A 22,770-nucleotide genomic window follows, 5' to 3' on the forward strand; every position below is an offset into this window, starting at 1 on the left:
AGTTAATGATGTATTATTTTTATATTTATGAGTATGTATGTGGACACATATAGACACATACACTACATATACGTATACAATATTAATAATACTGCATTAATAATAAGCAGAGATAATAAAAGACTATGCATTTTTGATATGTAATTACATGAACACCCCTACCAATTTATATGAAACAATTTATGTATTAAAAAACTGGAAGAATAGGGTCCTAAATTTAAAAAATACCTCTGCTTTTCTTAAATAAAGGGGTATGGTCTGTGCCACAGTATGACTTGGTTATACTGGGCATATGCTCTTCTCCATTTCACTCTGCAGAGGGGAGCAGATGGAATTAAATATAGCTTGGCATGCAGCACAGGGGCAGCCATGGAGCACTGTTTTTTGGTACCATGCAGGCATTACCAGCTCTATGTACATTAGAGATGAAACACAAAAAAGGGCATGTCACCTTCAGGAAAGGGTAGTAGTCAGGGAACATCTGTTATACATGCAGTGTTCCCTGTAGAAAGAACTGAAACATGATGAAATATGCATCAAAAGTTCCCTATGCACTGAGGTACATTAAGTCCCTTTCAAACCATATGAAGCCCACTTGGGGAAGGGAGGTTATTTGAGTGCAGCAGCTGGAATAGGAGAAAGCAGCAGCAGGGAATGGAAACCAGCTGTTCTGCCATTCTGGAGATCCGATTGGGCAGTAGGTGCGCAGAGGCTGATGCATGGCACCATGAATCACTGAAGTACAGAGACTTTGTCTACAGAGACACAGATTCACTAAGTTATGTTAGTTAATCGTTCTGCAGCTCTGCCTCCAAGCCAAGACCATGCTAAATGCTGTATATTATTGTTGGGAAACACTACATCATTTTGGCACCATAAAAAGCAGGACTAGAGTGGATCTTCTGGCCCTGGACAGATTAAAATAAATGTAGATTATCACTGACAAATGTGTATTTAACCTGTTTTAAAAATCTCCAGGAAAGGGTATTCTTTAACTTACAGGTGTAGCCTACTTTAGTGCCTACACATCTTTATAATGAAGTTCAGTCTTAAATATTTCTCCCAGAAAATTAAACAAAATAAAGAAGAAGTAAACACTATCATATTTATAATATTAAATACACAAAGACCTTTATTAGATTTCACTCCAGTCCTTGTTCATTTAAACATACACAGATTCTAAACAAACACTTCTTTCAAACTTCACCTACAGGCAATGTTGCATAAACCTTTATTTTCTGCTGTTATTATACCTTTTTTTTGATTTTGAATCCTTCCAGATCTATCTCTAACATATGCCCACAAACTGCATACTGTAGATGTATCCCTAATTACAGCATGCTGCAACTCTGGCCCAAATTAAATTAAACCATATTTCCCCCTCTGGAAGCCACAGCATAGGAGAGAAGTAATATGTAAACAGAAAAAGGGCCATTAAAAGGACAGTCTCTATTAGTGTGCACAACATTAGGAGATACCCTTTGTTCTAGAAGAACAAAATACAATTAGTAGTATTGCAGCTAAAGCATTGCTGAATGGAATAATTTACTCCTGTCACTTATTTAAGACACTTCACTTTTGTCTTCCCTAGCTGGACATAGAACTATTGGTAAATACAATCATTCAGATTTCCAGCTAACATGTGTCATGTAATAATATGTGTCATCTTTATGGGACCTCCATCTGCAGAATATTGCTTCTTTTTGGTTAAAAGATTGTGACTGCAACACACAATGGGATTTTGTTAAATCTTGTCCACTATTGTGATTTATCATATCAGTATTTTCTGCTTACTTAATAAGTGGAGATACATAAATCATAAAATGATGATTTAAAATTATGAAAAGAGACAATGTATTTATTTTGCCTTCTCTATAAAACTGAATAAACACACATACCCTCATATGTATGGGTTGTTTTTTTTTTTAATTCTCTAATTCTGTGTAAGCTTAATTAAAAGAAATTTAATACATTAAATTTACACCATTAATACATTAAATGTACACCATTCAAGGACATTTTCAGACACAGAGCAAGAGTCAAGAATAGACTTTAGCCCTGTTACAATAGTTTCCTTGATATTAAGTATTCATCCAATATGTGAATATATGCCCTAAAATATTCATTAACAAAAGCACAAGTAGTGAATACCCATTTATCACCCAGGGAAATGCATAAAGCCTGATACTATGAAGACTCACTATTTTCTGATTTCCTTGTTTCAAAAGTTGTTGATCTTTCTATGCCCCCACTTTTCTTTCAATTTATAAAAAAGAATCTGAAAAGAAGAAATGTTAGCTGAAGATAATGATTTTGACATAGAAGGACCTCATCTTACTGAGAACTGCAAATCCTTCTCTTGCTCTTCTGGTGGGAATAAAGTGAAAAGATAACTTATGGATTCTAAGCCTTTCAAGAACAAACTGCAGTACTAACTGTGCTCAGCCCCAGGAAAGGCAGTGTCAAAACAGAAAGTACAGAAAGGATGTAATGAGATTTCCACTAGTGACAGGGGAGGGATATTCTGCTTTGTTGCCTCTGAAGTAAAGCAGAAAGAGATGAGCACCAACAGCTACAGCACCCAAATATTAGAATCTCAGATACAAGACTTATGGTAATAGACTTGTGATCTTGAAGTGCATGGTATGAATTAATTTGCAAATAAGCTCATCAAAGAAAACTCTTCTGAAATTTATGAATACTTTTATTGGTGCAGTCATGAACTTTTCAGATGTTAGTAAGGGCATCATCTAAATTGATTCAATAGTGAAGCGGCCAATGAAAACAAAACTGGTCAAAAATACATATAATTTTCAACCACTGAAATATTTATTAATTATAAAATAAGTAGAAATAATGTGGAGGAGAAATGAAATTACCTAAAAATGTGGCATGACACACCAAATGGTGCATAGATGTAATGGTGCTGAATGGCTGTAATCCCTCTCTGTCACAGTGACTTGTTTGTGTGTACTGATGGAGAAAGCTCTTTCTGTATGTTTTGAAAGTCAGTTATAGAAATTTGCCCCCCTAATCCTTGGCTAAATGCATTAATTGTGGGATGTGCTGCTCACACAATTTCACAGCTACCAGATATATGATGGCAATAATCTGCCAGGTGATGAAACATGCACCTGATTAAAACCCCAGTTTGGCAGAACACAGCACCGGTGGAAATGCAGGATAATGGGCAATTACAGGCAGCAATAATAGGCTAAGGCAATCTTATGCAAATTGTATTCACTGTCACTTCAGCTGCTAGAATGTTTGCACCGCTCTTCTATTTTGTATGAACAAAATAGAGGCAGAAAAGTCATGAGGCATTAAGTGAATATATCCCTTCTCCATTAGGATGCCACTTCACTTCCTTTTCTGACTTTTCTGTTCTTTTAGGACAAACTGCTCCCTCACACTTCTCCTTCCTTACTTGGATAGCATTGCTTGAAAACCAAAGCTGCTTGTGTACTTCTGAGAAGAGCACACTTTGATGAAGCTGTGCCTGGAAGTCCTCGCACCTATAACAAGGAAGCACCAAATATACTGGATTCTGCTTTGAAGCAGTCACACAGCTTCAATCACAAATTTCAACTTGGTATAAAAATAGCTGAAATCTAAAAGACGAACTTAAATTGACTGGTAGACTATGAGATTGTCTAAAAATAGAACCTAAATCATGAGAGATATTCAACACAATACTCTGAGCGAAGAAAAGTTGGCAGATACGAGAATTTTCTCTTTATTTTGTCTAAATCCATCATATAATTCGCTGTAGACATTATACAGCAAAAGATATGTCATAGATTACCAGGTATTAACATAAGAAAAGCTAACAATCATCTGTACAATAAAGGCAACTGACATGCATTTTTCTCTTTAGCTCATTAACTTTGGTTAGAAGGGAGAATATAATTGTGATCTCTCAAAAAAAAGGGAACTATTGAACATTTGCACAGTCCAGCTTAACCCAGGTAACAAAATCTTGCAAAAGTTTACCTAGATCATCTTAAAATGCTTGAGATCAAGAAACTTAGAACATTTGAAACTTTTTATTAGTTTCCTCTGACTAAAAGTAAAATGTATCAATTTAAAAGTTTAATCCCAATCGAAGTTCACCACTCACAAGGATTTATAAGTACTATGAGACCAATAATAATGCTGGTAACTCTCATACTTTTAGAAGTACTGTTTCACTGAACCTAGTACTCACAGCAGGAAAAAGGAAAATAATGTCAGCGGTTCCAGTGTCATATTGAACTTTTATACACAGCAGAAGTAGATATCAAAGATATTATTATTCTTCATAAAGCTCTGCACTTCTACCGACATTTTTAATCTTGAACTCTCATTACTAGAATAAGGCCAAAATCAAATATCTCCAGCTTATTGATAACTAAGTTGGTCAATCAGAAATAGAGTATATATAAATTTTCTTTGACCTATGCTAGTCCTCATCTAGGATCATTCAAGTGCTTGCATAAAACACAAAACCAAAGAAAAGATGAGAAAAATATATAGAAAAGAACAAACAGAAGCAGAAAACGCAAGTCACAATACCTCATGTTGTGTGGGCTTTACCTAACAATTTCCAGAATTTACAGTTCTAGAAACAGATTCTACTACTGAGACATACCAAAAAAGGAAAGATACCCTCAATACTACAATTAAGTTGTTCTTATAGCTTTCCTGGAAATCAATTCATCAGATGAAATTGGAAAATGGATATTGTGTGCAAGTAAACAGCAAGTTAGCATCTTACCTGACCATATTAGAAGTAAGCAAGTTAGAAAGGATAATAGTGCTGGACATAAAGACTATTAAGTAGTGCAAGAAGAGCAGTCTGACAGATATTTTGAGCACAGAGAGAATGTGATAGATGTGCTGTCCAGACGAGAAAACCTATGGGAGGAAGCATTGATGACCAAAAGTTTTCACATGTTGTGTCAAATCCTGGAGAATCCCAGCCTCCTTCAGTTTCTCAGAAAAGGCCATTACCAGTTTTGCAAACTTTGAAAAGAAATATTCCTCCACAATCTTCTTTTCCTATTATCTTATTAAGCTGGTGTATTCATAAAAGAACTCATCATCCCCAATGGCATGGAAAGCATTGGTGATGATGTCAGACAGCAGAAATGTGCTTGATGAACTTTCTGCACTTATCAGTCTAGACTGCTTCTAACTCAGTTAAACAGAATGGATTTTAATTATCCAACAGACTTTAGCAAGATTATGGCATGAAAATTAATGGATAGTCCAGAAAAAATTGTGGTGAATTTTTTTTGTAATTTCTGCTCTGCTGCAGATGGATAATGCAGGATACTTGATTTCTAGGATCAGTCTTGTTTAGTAAATGGAGACTACAAATGAACAAGTTACTACAGACTGTTGTGTGAACATGTTCAGTGGACAAACACAAAGAATAACAAACAGTGCTCATAAGAGCCTCTAGAACTGATATAATTTTTATTCCTAAGACTTACATGCAGCACTGCATCAGTTGTGATGCAAATGTATTTTTGCTGTGATGAAGAAAGAGCTATTATATTTTCAAATTACACTTAGTATCACTTTTTTCATGTAGATACATTAAATTTCTTTTATACGAGTAACAATACCATAGACTAAAATGGTGCTATTTTACAGAGAAGCCTGATGGACAGCCTTGGTCCTAGAGGAGACTCTGACAACTATGCTGAAGAGTTTCATTTCACCTTTCCTCTAAGCAGTTGCCTCTGTTTTTTTTCTTTTTTTTCTCAGGATCCACACTATTGTTAAAGAGGCAACAGCATATGTAGAAATGGCTCTTCTATGGGATGCAGGTGTGAATGGCAAGAAACTGTGTTGAAAGAAAGATGTAACACACAGTGATAAAGAAAAACTCAACAAAGCTACTGAATTTGGAGATATTTAATCCCTTGAAGTTTTTTTGACAAACACATGAAAGTGTAGGTTTACAATGGAACAAGAAAACACAGGCAGAAAAGAAGAAAAAAAAAGAAAAGAAAAGAAAAGAAAAGAAAAGAAAAGAAAAAGAAACTAAAAATTGCTGGGGAAATCTAACAAAGACAGTAATTTATGAGTAACTAAGAAAAGTCCATAACTTGGTTTTTTTACTGATTATAAGGTAAGCATATGCAGGATTCACTAAGAAAAGTATAAAATTAACATCTTGCTGTTTTACTGCTCCCTTGTAGATATGGTTGTTTATATTTTATGGGTTATGATATAATTTTCAGCTTTGGATACCTTTCAAAGACATACAGATTATTGTTGCTATTCTTAAACCATACCAAACAAAACAATTACTCTGTTATTTAAATGCAGAAAGTGAATATTACATGCTATAACTTCAAGTGAAATAAACAAGCAATTTGACATATGTGTTCAAAACTGATAGTTCTTGTAAGACTTCCAAGTAGGGTGATCTCAAACTGTCCAAACTAGTGATAGGGTTTAAAGTATCAGCAACAGAAGTGGTAAAAAAAACAGGTAAACAAAACAAATTTATCGAAAACCATTCTATTAAAGGAGCAGCAAGCATATGGAACAAGCTGTTTAGTAAAGACAGATGATTAAAATAGCATAAGTCAGCTTAAGAGACTAGATATGGATAAGTGGCTTGGATGTCACAGCAAGAAAGTATGAAACTAAAATAACTAAAGTGGGATGTGCTTATTGTAACACAAAACTATCATGATAATTTTTACAGTTTGGGGGGTGTTTCTGCATTCCTTCCATTAAGGCCATTCCACAAGCATTTCATTAATTATTAAATAAATTCATTCTAATTTGCATAGTCTTTCTCATTTGTGAAAATGTTTAAAATCACTACCATAAAAAAACTTGCTATCTGGATATATTTTCCTTGAAATCAACTATTTCAATAGTAAACTGACAGGCTCTATCATTCACTGTTTCCATTAATTAAATTAAAATCATAAAGTAAGCTTGATTGCTTCTCATCTCATGCTGAAATCAGAAGACATCCTGTCTACAAAATTTTTTCAAAAAATTTTCTACTTCTCTGTTACTTCTTCCGAGAAAAGCACAATTGCTGTAGTGCTACCAATCAATACACTTTTTATCTCAGTATGGCCTTTCAATTTTCAATCATCTGGGCTAGAGTTGCTCAAAACTGTAGTCAAAACACTGGTATAACTAGAATTCTTATTACTGCCATGGTGGAATTGGATGCATAACAACAGTTTTTGGATTATGCAAAGAATATGTCAAACTTAACTCATTTTTAAATGATTCTCACGTCAAGATAATTTCATATTATTTAATTATAAGTGTTGTTCTTATAGCAGAAGCTAAAAGACAATAATCAAGCTTAGAACTTGGCTACAAAACAGTGAATCCCCTTCCCTGCATACAACCCAGAAGGATGGCAGAACCACAATTTCTGATATTGCTTCAGGCATTGCTGGAGACAATTGTTTCTAGCAAGCTTTCCATTTCCTTTTCCCAGAAAACAATTTTTCTCTAAAGAAAAATTCAATTCTTTTTCTGTCCTAATCACATACATCATATTTCTTACCCTCCTTCAACTTGTCTTATGACTAGAGAAAACAATTTTATTTATCTTCTTTCAAAAGAGAAATATTACCTTGGGCTAAGAACCCTAATCATACTAAGCTCAATGACAAGTAATCATTGATTTCATTGGGAACTACACATAGCACCACATTTGTTACTGCAATGACCTGAAATCCCATAAGGTGCTTGATGCAGGTTCAGTTTTCATAATATAACAATGATTTTATTATAGCACACTAGAGACGGAAGAGTTCATTCAAGCAAACAAATTTATATCATTACTATTTGCAATTATATTTGGAGGGAAGAAAAAAAATTTTTAAAAAGGGAAAAATTAGTTTGTCTCTTTATCCCCATTATTTTATTTTCCTCAGCAAAGAAATTCACATAAACTGTCACTGGTGTAGATCAGTGGCTGACAATACTTAATGTTCACAATTCAATATATGTTTCATAAGAACATGAGGAATTCATCTGAGTGATTGGAATAAATTTTCTTGATGAATATGGCAGCTCAACTAGGTATAATGACAAGTGTAAACCTGCATATAACTCTTTGCATTATAATGAAATTAAGCAATGGGAATGGTTGGCTTAATGTGCTTACTAGATTGCATATATTTTGACCAGAATTGGGTTTGATGCTGCTGGACAAACTGCAGTATTATGAACACTAGCTATACAATCCTTTCCTGAAAAAACACACATTTTTAATCTGAATACTAGATAGTTTCCTAGTGAAATTTTTACAATTTTAAAGCTCTTTTGTGGCTGTACTTGATAGATGGAAATCCAGAATTTTTGTCTTCATATCACGTAAAACTGAGAGAATAAGACATATGCTCAAATAGATTCTTTAAAAAAAAATCCTGCACTGCATCTTTATACAGATCAATGTCCAATTATAAGCAGAGAGTTGCTGTGGCAAAAGGTCAGAAAAAAATAATCTTTCCGGCATTTATCACTTGGAAAATAAGGTCACATATGAGGTCAGCCTCCAAATGTATACAGAATAAATTATACTGCAGTACTCTAAATATTCTGCACTGCAAAAAATTGTACTGCAATCTCAACATAATCAGAAAAATGAAGTTGAACATGTATTTCCTGACAACTGTACTACAGATCAGACTAAGCTAAGAGGAGAAAAACCGAGGTCCAATTAACCAACAATTAATAAAAACCTTATCATATATTTCTGCTTAATTAGAAATATAATTTCTTATTAAGGCTGACTGATTTAATAATTTCCTAACTATATTTAACACTGTAAGATCCTCCCCACAACAAAGTAAAATAATGGAAAACATTTAAATGTTTTGTGATGCACTTCTGTATTGCTTATAGCATAGAAGCAAAACATAAAGGCAGAGAATGCTGGAGTGCTTTGTCTGTCTGATTCTCTAAAAAAAAAGAGGTGTATCTTTTGAAATGAAAGACCTCCTAATTAGATAAAACACATCTGGAAAAAAAAAATTGGACACAGTTTGAGGAAATAAATATGCTTGTTTGTCAGAATGAATGTTGTGAGAGAACATCGTCACTGTCCTGATCCAAGTAATTTTGCTCTTTCACAGTCTTAATCTTTGCTACCTTCACAGGATATGAATGAAAGTATACTGAAAATAAGATTGTATTAGTATTTGACACTTCTCATGATACTCTTAATTGTGAAATAAACATTACAAATAGGAAAATACATCCATGAAATGAAAACAACTTCTGATTCATTTTTACTCTTGTCTTTTATGCGAAGCATTTTCTTTTCCTCTTCTCCAAACTACATGAGGAATATAAATGACTGGTGTTCTTTTATCTGTTGCAGTCATGTCTAGTTTGAATTTCCAAATCATGCTTTGACAGAAGGATTATATATAATATATCACAGGCAATGCCAGTAGACATAGAGTATATTCTAATCATTTTCAAAAGTACTAATTTTTTTTTTAATCTGCTTTGGACACTTGTGGTTTCATTTCATGTTCATTCTGAAAGATACTGTGTTCTTTGCTCTGGGCTAGTGACAAGATTTACTGTTTTCTCTGATAATATTATCAGTGGGCTATTCCTCTCTGATAAACCACAATTGCAATACTAATAGGTTGATAATGACATTATAAACTTTATACTTTTGTAGTCATCGTAGGCTTCACTCACCTTGTTCAAGTGGCTGGCTTTTAGTTGAAGTAGTTTTCATCTTGAGTGCCTCCCTAACAGACATGTCACAGCAGGAGCCTTTGTTAGTGTCTTGGTCACTGTCAGCCTGATCACTGTCCCCATGCCCGCTGTCCCTCAAGCTGGCTCTTTCTGGATCCTTGAACGTGGAGCTACTGAAATGCATATTGAAAAAAAAGAAAAAAAAAAAAAGAAAAGAGAGAGAGAAAGAGTGTTGTATTTACTTGTTCTAAGTTGAATTGTACTCTCTGGCAAAGCAATTTTGACAAGAATGCAAATGGGGAAGCCAAGAAAGTTATTTAATAGGCCTTACCTTTGAACAAACTGCTGCCTGCTGCCCATGTAATTGGGCTCTGCGGGAAAATTGTCTGTCTGTGAAAGAGAAGGAAAAAAATACGTATAGTTGTACACTGGACAAATCTCCTGCAGAGCAACAAGATTTCCTAGAGGAGAAATGATTAATAATTCAAAAATTCCCTTAATCTTCAGATTTGTACATTTTAATTAAATTGGAAAATGCTGGCATGTAATTATGTGCTCAGAACAATTAAATGATTCCGGTCCACAAATTACCTGCTAAAGTAAACAATGAAGCTCCAATAAGTGGCATTCTCTGTTAGTAACCTGATAGATGACACTGTTTATGTTTTTTCATTAGATAGATATTAAGACTGATGGTTATTGAAAATGAGAGAAAAAATAACTCTTGCATATTAAAAAAGTGAATTATTCAATAATACTAATTTTTTAATCATAATTACATCATCTACTGGGATTCTGAAGCTCTTCCTTCTGTAATATAGTTTTGTATGCTGCTATATTACACTTGAATTGAAAAAATAAACAAAAAATCAAGAAAATTTATGGCTGATTAGCTGTGAGGTTTCTCAGATGCTACTGGAAAAATGCAAGTATGAAAATATTTGGATTTTCTCTCTTTAATTTTCATCAGTATTAATATCTATGTCAGAATAATGAGAACCACACATGCAAACAAGAATATTGAATGATCACTGTTGACAAGTAGTTTTTAAAAGAAGATACTTTCATTAAGTCTGTCATGTATATTTTTAGCAGCATGAGCCAAATAACTGTAGAAGCAGAAGTATTAAAAGGATCCAGACCAACGTGGAGTCCTGCCAAAGGGAACTGAATTCCCCTTGTATCATTAGCTGAAGTTCTTTGGGAGAAAGAGAGACTGCATCATTCAGAAAACTCCGCATACTGTACATTCACGCACGTCACTTCTTCTTGCAGCTGACCTAGCGACAGAGCTTCTACTGTTTTCTGCATCACTTCACATCACACCACTCTGCTCCACAGCAGCTCCGGCAGTCGCAGCAGCATCCAGCGGATCAGTATCCATAACACGGGCAGCACTCAATTAATGCAGCTGAGGGCCTGAGGTTTAATGTCACACAGCAAGTGCTTACACAGGTGATGGGATCTTAGATATTTGGATTTCCCTGCCACTCCCCGTCATTTTTTTATCTTTGTTTTGGTTTTATCAATAGGAGGTAATTAGAAATATTTGCTACTTCTTGTATGGGTGGAGTATTTGAGCTTGGAACAGAGGCAAAAAGTTTTATCCAAAATTTAGGTCACTGAAGTTTGCAACAGAAATTGGGCAGACACCTGTTACTCCCAAGGGACTTGTGAAATAGATGTGCTTTTATACCATGGATGTCTTTTGTGTTTTAGAGAATGGATGGAAAATATAGAACCATCTTCTGTTCAGCATGTATGACAATGTACACCACACTTTCTTCTGGTTTCTAGATATTTTCATTCACAAAATAAGTTTACAACACATACTGTGTTCACATCCATGCTAGCTTTTAGAATAAAAGTTCATCTTCACATTTAGTGTTCATCAAGTTAGAAAAACAAATATTGGAAACAATAAAAAAAGGAGGTATATTTCAGCATTTCTATGTGTATCTCTCAAATGCAGCACATCATGTTTTGGAAGCAGCTCTTCTGCTGTTTCACTTCTTCTTGCAAGTTTTAAGCTAGTATTTCTCTTTTGTGCAGGAAAAAGAGAGATCTATATATACTCATATACAATCATTATGGCACTTACAGGATGCAGTACTTATCAACCTGAATAAAAACCTTTACAACTGCAGGACTCGTGTCTCTTTTCTATGTCTAATATCTCAAATAGAGATATCCAGGGAAACTGACCTTATGCTTTTACTTACATAAGACATCTGTCTCCTCCTAAACACAGCTGCTACCAGAATCAACATTTCCATTTTTCATGACATTGGCAGTCAAAATGCCTGCTATAAACTACTTTTTCATTAATTCGCTGCTATTAAAAGTCAGACTTTTGATCTGAAAATAATTATAACTCCTCCTTTTTGATAGTTCTAAGAACTTAACTGTAAACTGGACCACTGTGAGAACCAGTCATACTTTTTGTCACTGCTTTTTCTCATAGCAAAAAAGCATTTCACACATCCTGGATGAGCCAATACACAGATATTAAAATAGAAGATATGACCACATCTCAGCTGCTGAGAAATTCTGTATGTATGGTAAACATTAAAAATGTTTAAATAGATAATAATTTGACCAATTGCCTTCATACTGTATTTTACCTCAAGACAATGAATTGGGTGCCAGGTTACAGCAAGTTCATTATTGCAAAAGAACAAATGTAAGTTCTTTATGATCATATACAGACATAGAGCTCAGAATTGAATGCTGTTCTTTCTGCACTAAAAGCATTAGCCCTTCTTCTATGAATTATGAAGGTATGATGCTTGTGTTGAGCTGCAACAGCCCTCTGAGATAGAGGCAGCAAAGGGAGGACTGTTTCATGTATGAAAATATCTATTAAAATTGTGATAAATTTTTAAAAAAATAATAATTTTAAGGTTTGGCAGTTTTGAGGAATCTTAGAAACGCAAACATCTGCTTCACAATGGATGAGAAAGACGAATGTCTAACATGTCTAACTCCTTTAAAATATTTTATTTTTGGTTTTAATCCCAGTTGAAGTGAGAGGTCATATACTTAAAATTTTTACAGTTTAACATTTATGGAAGTGATATTACACATTCCAGCTCATGCATTAATCACACTTCTTTAAATTGCATAGCTATAAGTCAAAGAAACAAATACTACCTAAAAAATCTAAAAAACCTCTTGTTCTTCTCTGTGTATTTAGCCCTTTCTAGGACAACAAAATCACCAAAACGCTGAACTTCTAGTTTTAGGGTAGGTTACAGTTCATCCACAGAAAACCACCTAAAATCTAGTCAGTTACTCTAGCAAATCAGCCAAGATCCCTCAATATGTCTTCGAGAAATACAAACTATTCCTTTGGTCATCTAGCGTTAGGTACCTAATACTCCTGGGGAGCATTACTGGAATTGGGGAATGTTGACAACCATCAAGATGTCCAGTGCAATAACAAAAGCTAAGTAAGAAACATCAGGTCAGAAGTGAATTGCCTGGAATTGCAGTCTGCTGCTAAATAACAAAAAATAAAACAAATTCCACTCTCGTTCTCATCTTCACTCAAAAAAAATCTCCAGGAACAATCTGCCTCTAAAAGTCACCAGAGTTAAATAGTAAAGAAATGTTAAATTTTTTATCTCTGTGATTCAAGACTGAGGGCTGGAGTATCAATTAAATCACCAGCAGCTACCACAGCACAGGTTCTGCAGTAGCTGTTATCTAAAATTAAAAAAAAAAAAAAGAAAGAAAAAAAAAGTAAGAATGTCCACTGCCAGCAGAAAACTAAAGTCTGTGATATCAACCTAACTGTCCAAAGCCACCTTAGAGAAGTGGCCCTGATTTTATGTCTCATTTTCACAGATTAGTGGAATCAGATAATTTCCAATAAAAGCATGCTGTCAAACCATTCAACAGATATTCTTTTTTGGCAGTTGTTATAACAGATCTTTACAAATATTTTCTTTTACCTATCTGTTCTAATATGTGACTCTGGATCAAATATGAAATTTTAGGAACACTGTTATTAGTGTAATGTTGCAGAAAAATGTCTGAGGATTTCTGTACAAGAATTTGATACAGCTTTCTCAGAAGTTGAAGCTCATTAAAAAAGCCATTTAAAAAGAGGTCAGAATGCATAGGAACCTTTCAAAAGCTGAAAAAATTTAAAAAGAAAGGGTTACTTCCTTTTAGAAAATATCATACAGTTTGATTTTTTTATCTTTTACTTCACTGAATTGAGGAGAAGGAAAATAAAAGAAGAGGAAAATTAAACCTGTGCGAAATATACTTTTCATAGAATCATAGAACAGTTTAGGTTGGAAGAGACCTTAAATTTCATCTAGTTCCACACATTCTCGCCCCATTATGGGTAGGGATACCCTCCACCAGTTCAGGTTGCTCAAAGACCCATCCAACTTGGCGCTGAACACCTCCAGGGATGGGGCACCCACAACTTCCCTAGGCAACTTGAGCTGGTTGGATTTACTGGTATGGAATTTCAAATGAGACAATATAATTGCTTAAGTCCAATAATGGGACTTTGAAAGTCATTAACTGGCCAGTTTTCATGAGCAACACATAGAATCTCTTTCCAAGTGCATCAACTGTCTACAAAACTATTCAGTTTATTGCACCTGTCAGGACGTATATTATGACCACACAAGGGTCTAGATAAAATAAAATTGTTGCCAAGTATAGGTCTCTCATGATGTATTTGGAATACTAAATTTTATAGACTCGGAAATAAAACCATTCAAAAGTTTGAAAATCAAGTGTTAAGTTTCTACTAATTAATTCTGAAATGGTTATGGTTTCCAAAAGTTTAATTTAGAGAAAGGAAAATGAAAAATTATAGCCAAGAACAGAGTATGAGAAACAAATTCTTCATAGGATCCATTAACCTTAAATAAACTCATACAAAAAAAACCCAGTAAAAACTTCATCACTGCAAACAGCCTGAACCAGCCTGGGCCAAGCATTACACAATGAATTATGGAGAATATTTTTAGCAATGGATTATATTCATATCTTATCCCTTTTTTATCTTTTCATAAATTCATATTCACAAAGTATATGTGTTTACTTTTGTCAAAATATTATGCTATTTTTATAAATACAAAGGAGTTCTACTGTGGCTCTGCACATACTATTTTTTTTTAATTCAGGGTTAAAATTACAGCAGTGTATTAATCAATCAGGTTTCAAAAATTCTGCTATTGCTCAGTAAGAGAACAGTAGACAACTTCACAGATCTTCTGCTTTCAAGAAGCGCTGCGAAAAGCAAACTGTTTCTTAAAAATTAGAGGTTCCTCACTATTTTTCTTTCTCTTTACTTTTAAATAAAAACATTTTTATGTCACAATTTTGAAGATTTCTAGCAATATTTGGTGTATTCAATACTATTTTAATAAAATTAAAGAAAAAAAAATTAAAAAACCCAACAATTGTAATTCAACAGGTTTGTCTAAAAAAAAAAAAATCAATGCTTACAAAGAAAAAGAGGAAGTGAGAAAGAAGGAGACAGAGACAGAGAGAGAAATTCAATATTTAAGTATTCTTGACAAATTATGCCTAGAAATAATTGTCATATAAGGGAAAGATGTACTCTAAAATATGAAAAAAAAGACTTAGACATTAATCAGATTTATGAATATTAGATGACTAGAATATTCATAATTTTTTCTCAGAATTACAAGAAAAAGTATCACATTTTCTGAAATTATTTAATGCAGCTCCATTTTATGTAGGTGTTCATACCTGGAACTGTAATAAAGCAAAATGTCTTTGCTGACTCTAACGTCTTTTTAATTAAACATTAAATGCAAAAATGAAATGAAACTTCTCTCACCTTTATCAGACTGTCACTTAATATCTAATTCAAGCATCTTCTGTGCCTTTTCTTGAAAAGCTGAATTGGAAGTATTCACCCTTCCCCCATAAAACAAAGATCTTATATAATGGCAATCTCTTCTGGAGGCAAAAGAATTGTATTCTGCCAAATTGAGTTTTGAAAGAGCAGACAATTGTCTTCATTTTGTTAGGAACAGTGTGGGTTCAACGTAGTACAATTTTTCACAAAGACTTCTTAGTATAAAACTGCCAGTGAGTGTGCATACATAGCCTGAAATAGTTTTTGCTTCCACAAGATTTACTTCATTAAGAAAATTCACTATCCCAATATCAAAAACAAACAACAACAAAACCAAAAACTAACCATAAACCTCTCATAGGTTATTCTACTCCTTTCAAGGACAAAATTAAATAGGCTGTTTTTAAAAATATTATCCTACTATGTGCTCTTTACTCTCATTCCTTTGAAAACGCTTTTGATATATAATTTATATGACTTGTACATATTTGGGAAATTTCACACTTGCTGCAAGATGTGTATTTTGGTATTAAAAGTCCTACAGTGTGTTTATGTGAGTTTCTGACATATATAGCATTCTTCAAAAGCACATTGAAAACACAGAACAGTAAAAACAGTCAAATGCACAAGGCAATATTGTTCACAAAGCTGCTGTACTCTTTCTTAAAGTGTTGGTTGGTGGCTCGTGTCTTCTCTTCCTCTTGAATGAGAAAAGCAAAACTGTGAGAGGCACAGGTCCTGAGCTCTTCAGTCAATTTCAAGTGATGTCTGAAAAGAGAAGCTCTGAGGACAGACACTACCTTCCTCTCCCATAAGCAAAGGAATGCAGATCTCCCTGCCTAAATGCCTAATCCATGCACTGTTTTCACTTAGCAAGTACCATATTTGTTATCAAAATAAATTATTGTTGATTTATTGGTTAAGGTGTCATACTAAGGCATTGTAGATTATTTCAGTTGTTTTCACTATTTGTTTAATGAACCTATTTGTTAAACATTTACAAGAGTTTATTCTGCAATGAACAAGACATTAAAGATGGCAGAAGCCTGGATTGTGGGAATTTAACACAGTGAAAGGATTAGAAATCACAAGGCCCAGACATGGTTCCTCTTATCTCATTGATGATTGCACCAAGTCAGAAGATTGAAGAAGCTAAAAAGGTCACTACAGAATGACATAATTTTAAGTGTTCAGGGTAAGAAAAAAGTAGACCTGAGTGACATTCAAAAGATGAGGTAAGACCAGACCCAGATCAGACTTTCTGATATGAAATAAAAGATTTAAGCATTTCAGGAACAAGCTTGTCTCTTTGTCGGCAGGGAAGTCAGCTCCACAGAAGCCTTCAGCTTCTCTGGATGTGTGTTTAAGGTCAGACTTCTCTCTATAAGAAAGATGTGACAAAGAAAAATTGTGGAAGCTGAACCCAAAACTTTCTCCAATGGAAAAGGGAATCAAGATTTTCCAGACCAAACTCAAATTGCTGGATTTTTTACAATGAATTCAGGTTTTTAAGCCTTATTTTTTTTGCACTGGAGAAACACCAAATGCAATGAAATTAGCATGATCTCAGATTAGAATGTGGAAAGTTGTCAAATGTGACTAGGAAAAAGAAATTGTAATATGAGTTCTGAAGCTGAACTATGTTTTGGAGAAGATGCAAGATAAGAATGTTGGAAGAAGTGCCAAACATCACATCACATGAAGAGCTCAAGCTGAAAGTACAATAACGCTATCACAGCATCAATAAATAAACATAATGAAATTCATGACACATTATTGCATTGCTCTGCACTGCCGCTATTCATTTAAAAATGATGAACACATTTAAAATAATTCGCAACTTGTCAAATGCCTGTGAGTGCTGCAGTTAGACTGGTGCCACAACAGGCATTTGTAAAGGTCTTACAAGAGAGCTTCACACAACTTATAGCAAAGTAAAGATGGAAGTATAGGAAGAAAAAACAATAACTGCACCTGAATCTGCTAGTATAGTTGCATCCAATATATTTACACTGCTCACCAATGATATGTACTTACTGAAGCTACTCTGTCAATAAAAACCACATTAAGAACCTTTTGAAAGAGCTTCCCTGTCAATTAGGATGTAGATACATTCTATCGCTCCAGTTTTCCTGTCAATTTAATATACTGGATCATATTAACAGTACTGGCTTGTCAATAAGGCAAATCCGAATCCTATTAATAGAGTTACAGTGCCAATATAATCGGCTTCCCATTTATCGAGCTTCCCAGTATTTGGGAAAGCTGTGAAATGGGATTATAAGGTTAGGTTACATACATCTGTCTCTATATTACATAAATATTTCAGGAATTATATCCTGTTGTGTAAAGAAATACATGTAACCACTTTTTTCTATTACAAAAACTTCAGATGACAGAATAGTATAATAGTTTGCCATTGCTGAGAAAACATTAAATTATCCTCATTTATCACATTGTTTCCTGCTTTCACTAAGTAAAACTGCTATTTTATGACACAGTCTACTTGTGTGCCACACATATAGAACTGCTAAGAGATGTAGGCACTTCACCCACCCCCCCTCTCCAACCCACCCACAAAAGATAATATCTGCTTCAGAAAACAAAAGGAAAGAGATAAAACATATTTTGGAAATGAAATACAAAGCACTCCACAGTTTCAATCTGTATTTTTCCCTTGTCCTGTGCTGTATAGTCTCTGTAGAAATGAAACATGTAAGTATAATTCTAGTGTAACAGAAACCCTCGGAAATAATTACTAAAAAGTATTAGTTCATGAATTAAAAAATAGCAGAAATTCAGCAAACCTTCTATTTAATAGAAGTCTTAATGAAGTTGAACATTAGTTGCTTTAACCACATTCAATGTGAAATAACTATTTTCACTGGATTAGCAGAACATACAAGAGACCGTTAAACCTGATTATGTTAAAAAAAAATAAAAAGAAAAAAGTAATTATATTAAAATATACTGGGTATTCTCTTACGAAATTACCTCTCTAGGTCTGAGTTGAAAATATGGATTTAAGAAAACATGGTTCAAAAATGACAGTTAAGGGTCAATGAATCAAGCTGCCCATTATATTTTCTGGTAGCAGATGGGTGCAATGAAACCTAATGATTGAATTTGAAACGCTTTAATGCTCCTTTTATCTATGGCTCCCATCATGTTGAATCTACCTTAGTATTCCAACAGATACTATGTTTACTGCATAACAGACTCAATTACAATTAGCTATCTAGAATGAAATCTGCACTTATCACAATATCCAGTTTATTCTAAGAATATCCTACCATGAACTCAAAATAACAATACACATAGGAGTGTGTCTTTGATAGCATTTATCTGCTGGGATTTTTTTATTTTTTTATGTTAAATATGAAGTCTAGAATTTAGAGGAAAATTTTAAATTAAAGTGAAAACTTTTGAAATAGTGCCTTCAAATGTAAGGATATGATCAAAGTATTTGTTTAGAATTTAAAAATGTTGAGAACCCTTTTTTCTGCATGAAAACAACTGCATCTTTTTCTTTCTTTCTTTCTTTCTTTCTTTCTTTCTTTCTTTCTTTCTTTCTTTCTTTCTTTCTTTCTTTCTTTCTTTCTTTCTCTTTCTTTCTTTCTTTCTCTTTTTTTCTTTCTTTCGTCTTTTCTCTCTCTCTCTCTCTTTCTCTCTTTCACATTCAATGTTGATCTCCTGGCATTTTTTTTAAAATTTTGAGACACATCTGAAAATTCTTACTTAGCAGGAATTCTCAGTGAAGCCAGTAAGTAAAGCAAAATTTGTCCTATTCTTACCACTGCTTATTTCCTGTTTCTAAGAGCAACATAACCCAAATGTTTTCTGAACAGATAAAAGCTTATAAACACTGCAGTACTGGATGGTGGAGAAGGAGAACAAATTATGCCCTTTAAACACTGTTAATCTGTTTTGTACTTATCATATTTAGTAAGGAGAAAACAGAGACACTGGATATTTAAAATCTGTTAACTTTGTGTTAACATCTATCCAGTATGTTTACCTTTTTCTGTCCAACCCACACTCGCACTAAAGGCAACAATAAAACTCCCACAAGCCATGACCTGAGGTCCAGTGAAATCAATGGGTGTTTTCAAACTGGTTTCAATAGCTCTTGGATCAGTCTGCTTACTTCAATTACCAGCTAAGCAAGCCTTTACATGGCATGCTAGATTCCCACAGATACATATGTTGTATGCTGAAGAAAGTTGCATTTGAACAGATTTGTAATGGCAGTGACTGGGAAAGGTGATTAGCTAGGCAGCAAATGCCGTATGCGGCACGAAATTCCAGTTCTGTGTTTCTTCCCTACAGAGTGAAAGAAATTAGCAACAAAGATGAAGCAGGATTTGGTTCTGAAGCCACACTGCCTGCACAGAAAACACACACAAAGAGAAACACTGAAGCTTTCTTCTTAGGTGGTGATCAGAAAAAAAGGGGTAAATCTAGATCGCCTCCTTTTCTTTAAAGCTGCCACCTTATCCCCTTTCTCTTTCTAAAATCCTGCACCAGAAAAGCAACGTTTCCCTTAAATTCCCTAGGAATTCAGAAGAAAATCTCAGATGTTAAAACTTACTTTATCAGTTTTTGTTTAATTTCTTATTTAGGTCATGCAACTCTTTATTTCTACTTCTTAAAAATACTCAACAAGGTATTCTCTAAACATTTTTGACAAGATACAAAGCCCTACTTTCACACAAATACCTTCGCATAATTATTTCCTCTAAGCACTAGGAAAGCACTAAATATGCTGCCAAAATAATGGCTGAATTTATGACAGAATAGTAGATCATCAAGCTTTACAGACTCACATGACCATGCAAGGAGATTTTCAACTGTAAAATGGTGATGAGTTGATTTATTATTTGTGACATAAGATAAATAATTTAGGCTTGCACAAATTTAGCAAGAGGTTCTGTCCCTAAATATATTTTAAAGTCATAACAGTCATGTGTCTATGATGAGGTACCTCATAAAATGGAAAGTTTGATTGAATACACCATTATACCACAAACATATTAGCAGTGGTCAAGTAGACTTGGACAGAAAAAAATAAGGCTATTCTGATACAGGGCTGTGTGCATGCATCCACAAGTCTGTCACTTCAATGTTAACCTACTGCAATGTCTTCTGATAGTAGTCTATATTAAATTGATTCAAAACAAGCAAAAAGAAAAATTAGCTACCTTTCTTTATAGGATCACTTCATCAAGGACACAACATCCACTTAACCACAGGTAATCTCTAACTGCACAGGCATTTAAAAGCTGACTTTGACCTATAAATTCTTAACACACCGGGAAAAAAATGTTCTGGATTGCCCTTCTCATTATGGTTTGCCATATCAAGACTCTGAAATCAGATCTTTCTGTAAAATTAAGAAGATCCACATAAGATACGGTCTCTGCAAAGATTCTGGAATTAGATAAAGTCATTGTTCTGTTCCAAAGCAGTGTTGGTTTGTCAATATCTAGGACACTGCTGCAGGTTTCACCAGGGATAGAGTGACTGAACATGAATGCTAATATTTGACCGAGGGGTTTGTTAGAACATGGGGATTTAATTATGGACTTCCTCTCTATCTAATTAGCAGGATGCTCATTCAGTATGTGAGCACTTTTTTCCAAAGTGGAATGCATTGAACATCAACTGAAGGATGCATATATATTTTATTTTTTTTAATTTTATTTATGACAGTTAAAGAAAATAGTTAATGAAATCTTCTCTAAATAACATCCACATCACAGATGTCCTCAAGTTGACATTCAGAAGCGTGCATATGTGGAAACCTCTTTCAAAGGAGGAAAAGAAAAGAAAACACTCCAGAAGCAGTGCAAGAAATTTCAAATAAAATTCATGCAAAATGTAAAATAAATAACTTGGGATTGTTCATACTGTTCTTCCTGGATACTCAAACCAGATCACGAGTAACATAGACTAATGCTGCTCCCTGCAGGTGGATCATGAGTCCATGTGAAGCCACACCAACTTCCAACTCCACTGGAATTCAACATGGAGTTAGGTGCTTAGCTGCAAAGTGATCTCCAGGAGATCACTGCCTTTGCATGCAATTCTCTTACTCATATGCTCTCAATCTTGTTTACAGGTTACCCACTGGAAGATTAATTATTTCCATGGGAATATATTAATTTATTTAATTTTGGGGCCATCTTTGTTTACTGGTGTTTTATGCATTGTGCTAGTTGGAATAAAACAAAAGCTATAAAATATTAAGGAACTACCTGCAGATTTATTAGTGTCTTGATAAATTCCTAAGAATTATTAAACTTGAGTTAGTTTGATTTTTTTATTTAAATCTTTTGAGGCATAAAGCAATAAAATACAAAATACCCTTTTAAATAATGTTAAAATCAACAGAAAAATCAACAACTTTCCATGAAAACAGAAGTATTATCTTGCTCCTAGGATGCTGTGGTCACACTTCAGCACAGAGACTTTGCAAGGCAGTGGTATAGCATCCTAGTCCTAAGGGTTTATAGTAGCATTCCCTCTTTAACCTTCGCCACAGGATGACAAACAGCACCAATATAATGATAGTCGAAGCTACCAGTAACCTTAAGAACGTGCAAGGAATAGACTGGCAGGAATTAATCTGCCATTTTCATATATCTGCCCAAGGGAAGCATTGTAATTGCAAAAATTTACTCTTAGACTGCTGAGACTCATAGTAATTATGTTTCTTTTTTAATAGAAATAGCCACAGGTAGTAACAAATTGGGTTTTGAGATGGGGAACTGGGCATGCATTCTAACCCAAATTACTATGTAATTGTCTTTATTATAAAACACTATAGAAAACCCAAAACTTAAATCAGAACAAAAACTTTCCCTTAAAAAGAGTTCTCCTCCCATGGCTATTCAGCATGTGTGCCTATTTCTTCATTCACAGGTATCAGCAAGACCAGTATGACTGCAAGTAATCTATCTAAATATTTTTGGCGTTGCTAACCAAAATTCCCAAAGCTTACATTTGTTTAATAGAAACAGCTTCCTCTTCCTTTACACGTAAGTCAAAATCTGGAAATCCAGATACTCATTCCTAAGTTTCCTTTGCCAATAGGGAATGAAGAAAAGACTATTTGTGCTCTATACATATATTAAATGAACTGAAATTGAAGTTCTCTTCAAAATTCTGGAAGATTGTTTGAAAGAAATGAGCCCAGGAAAATACTTAAAATTAGTTAT

At 34.1% G+C, this 22,770-nt stretch overlaps 1 protein-coding gene across 5 annotated transcripts in view; it reads right to left on the minus strand.

The window, feature by feature from the left end:
- The window catches only part of PCDH17 (protocadherin 17), an 89,766-nt gene that overhangs the window by 50,427 nt on the left and 16,569 nt on the right, over nucleotides 1–22,770 (minus strand). For 4 of the 5 annotated variants that reach the window (XM_064408653.1, XM_064408652.1, XM_064408654.1 and 1 more), the window contains 2 exons: nucleotides 10,025–10,083; nucleotides 9,694–9,866 (listed from right to left, as the gene is read on the minus strand). In XM_064408653.1, the coding sequence (XP_064264723.1) occupies nucleotides 9,694–9,866; nucleotides 10,025–10,083 (232 nt within the window). The remainder of the gene's footprint in view (nucleotides 1–9,693; nucleotides 9,867–10,024; nucleotides 10,084–22,770) is intronic. The other variant, XM_064408655.1, reaches the window with a different exon arrangement.

The sequence above is a fragment of the Passer domesticus genome, chromosome 2, assembly GCF_036417665.1.
Source record: "Passer domesticus isolate bPasDom1 chromosome 2, bPasDom1.hap1, whole genome shotgun sequence".
Classification (NCBI taxonomy): domain Eukaryota; kingdom Metazoa; phylum Chordata; class Aves; order Passeriformes; family Passeridae; genus Passer; species Passer domesticus.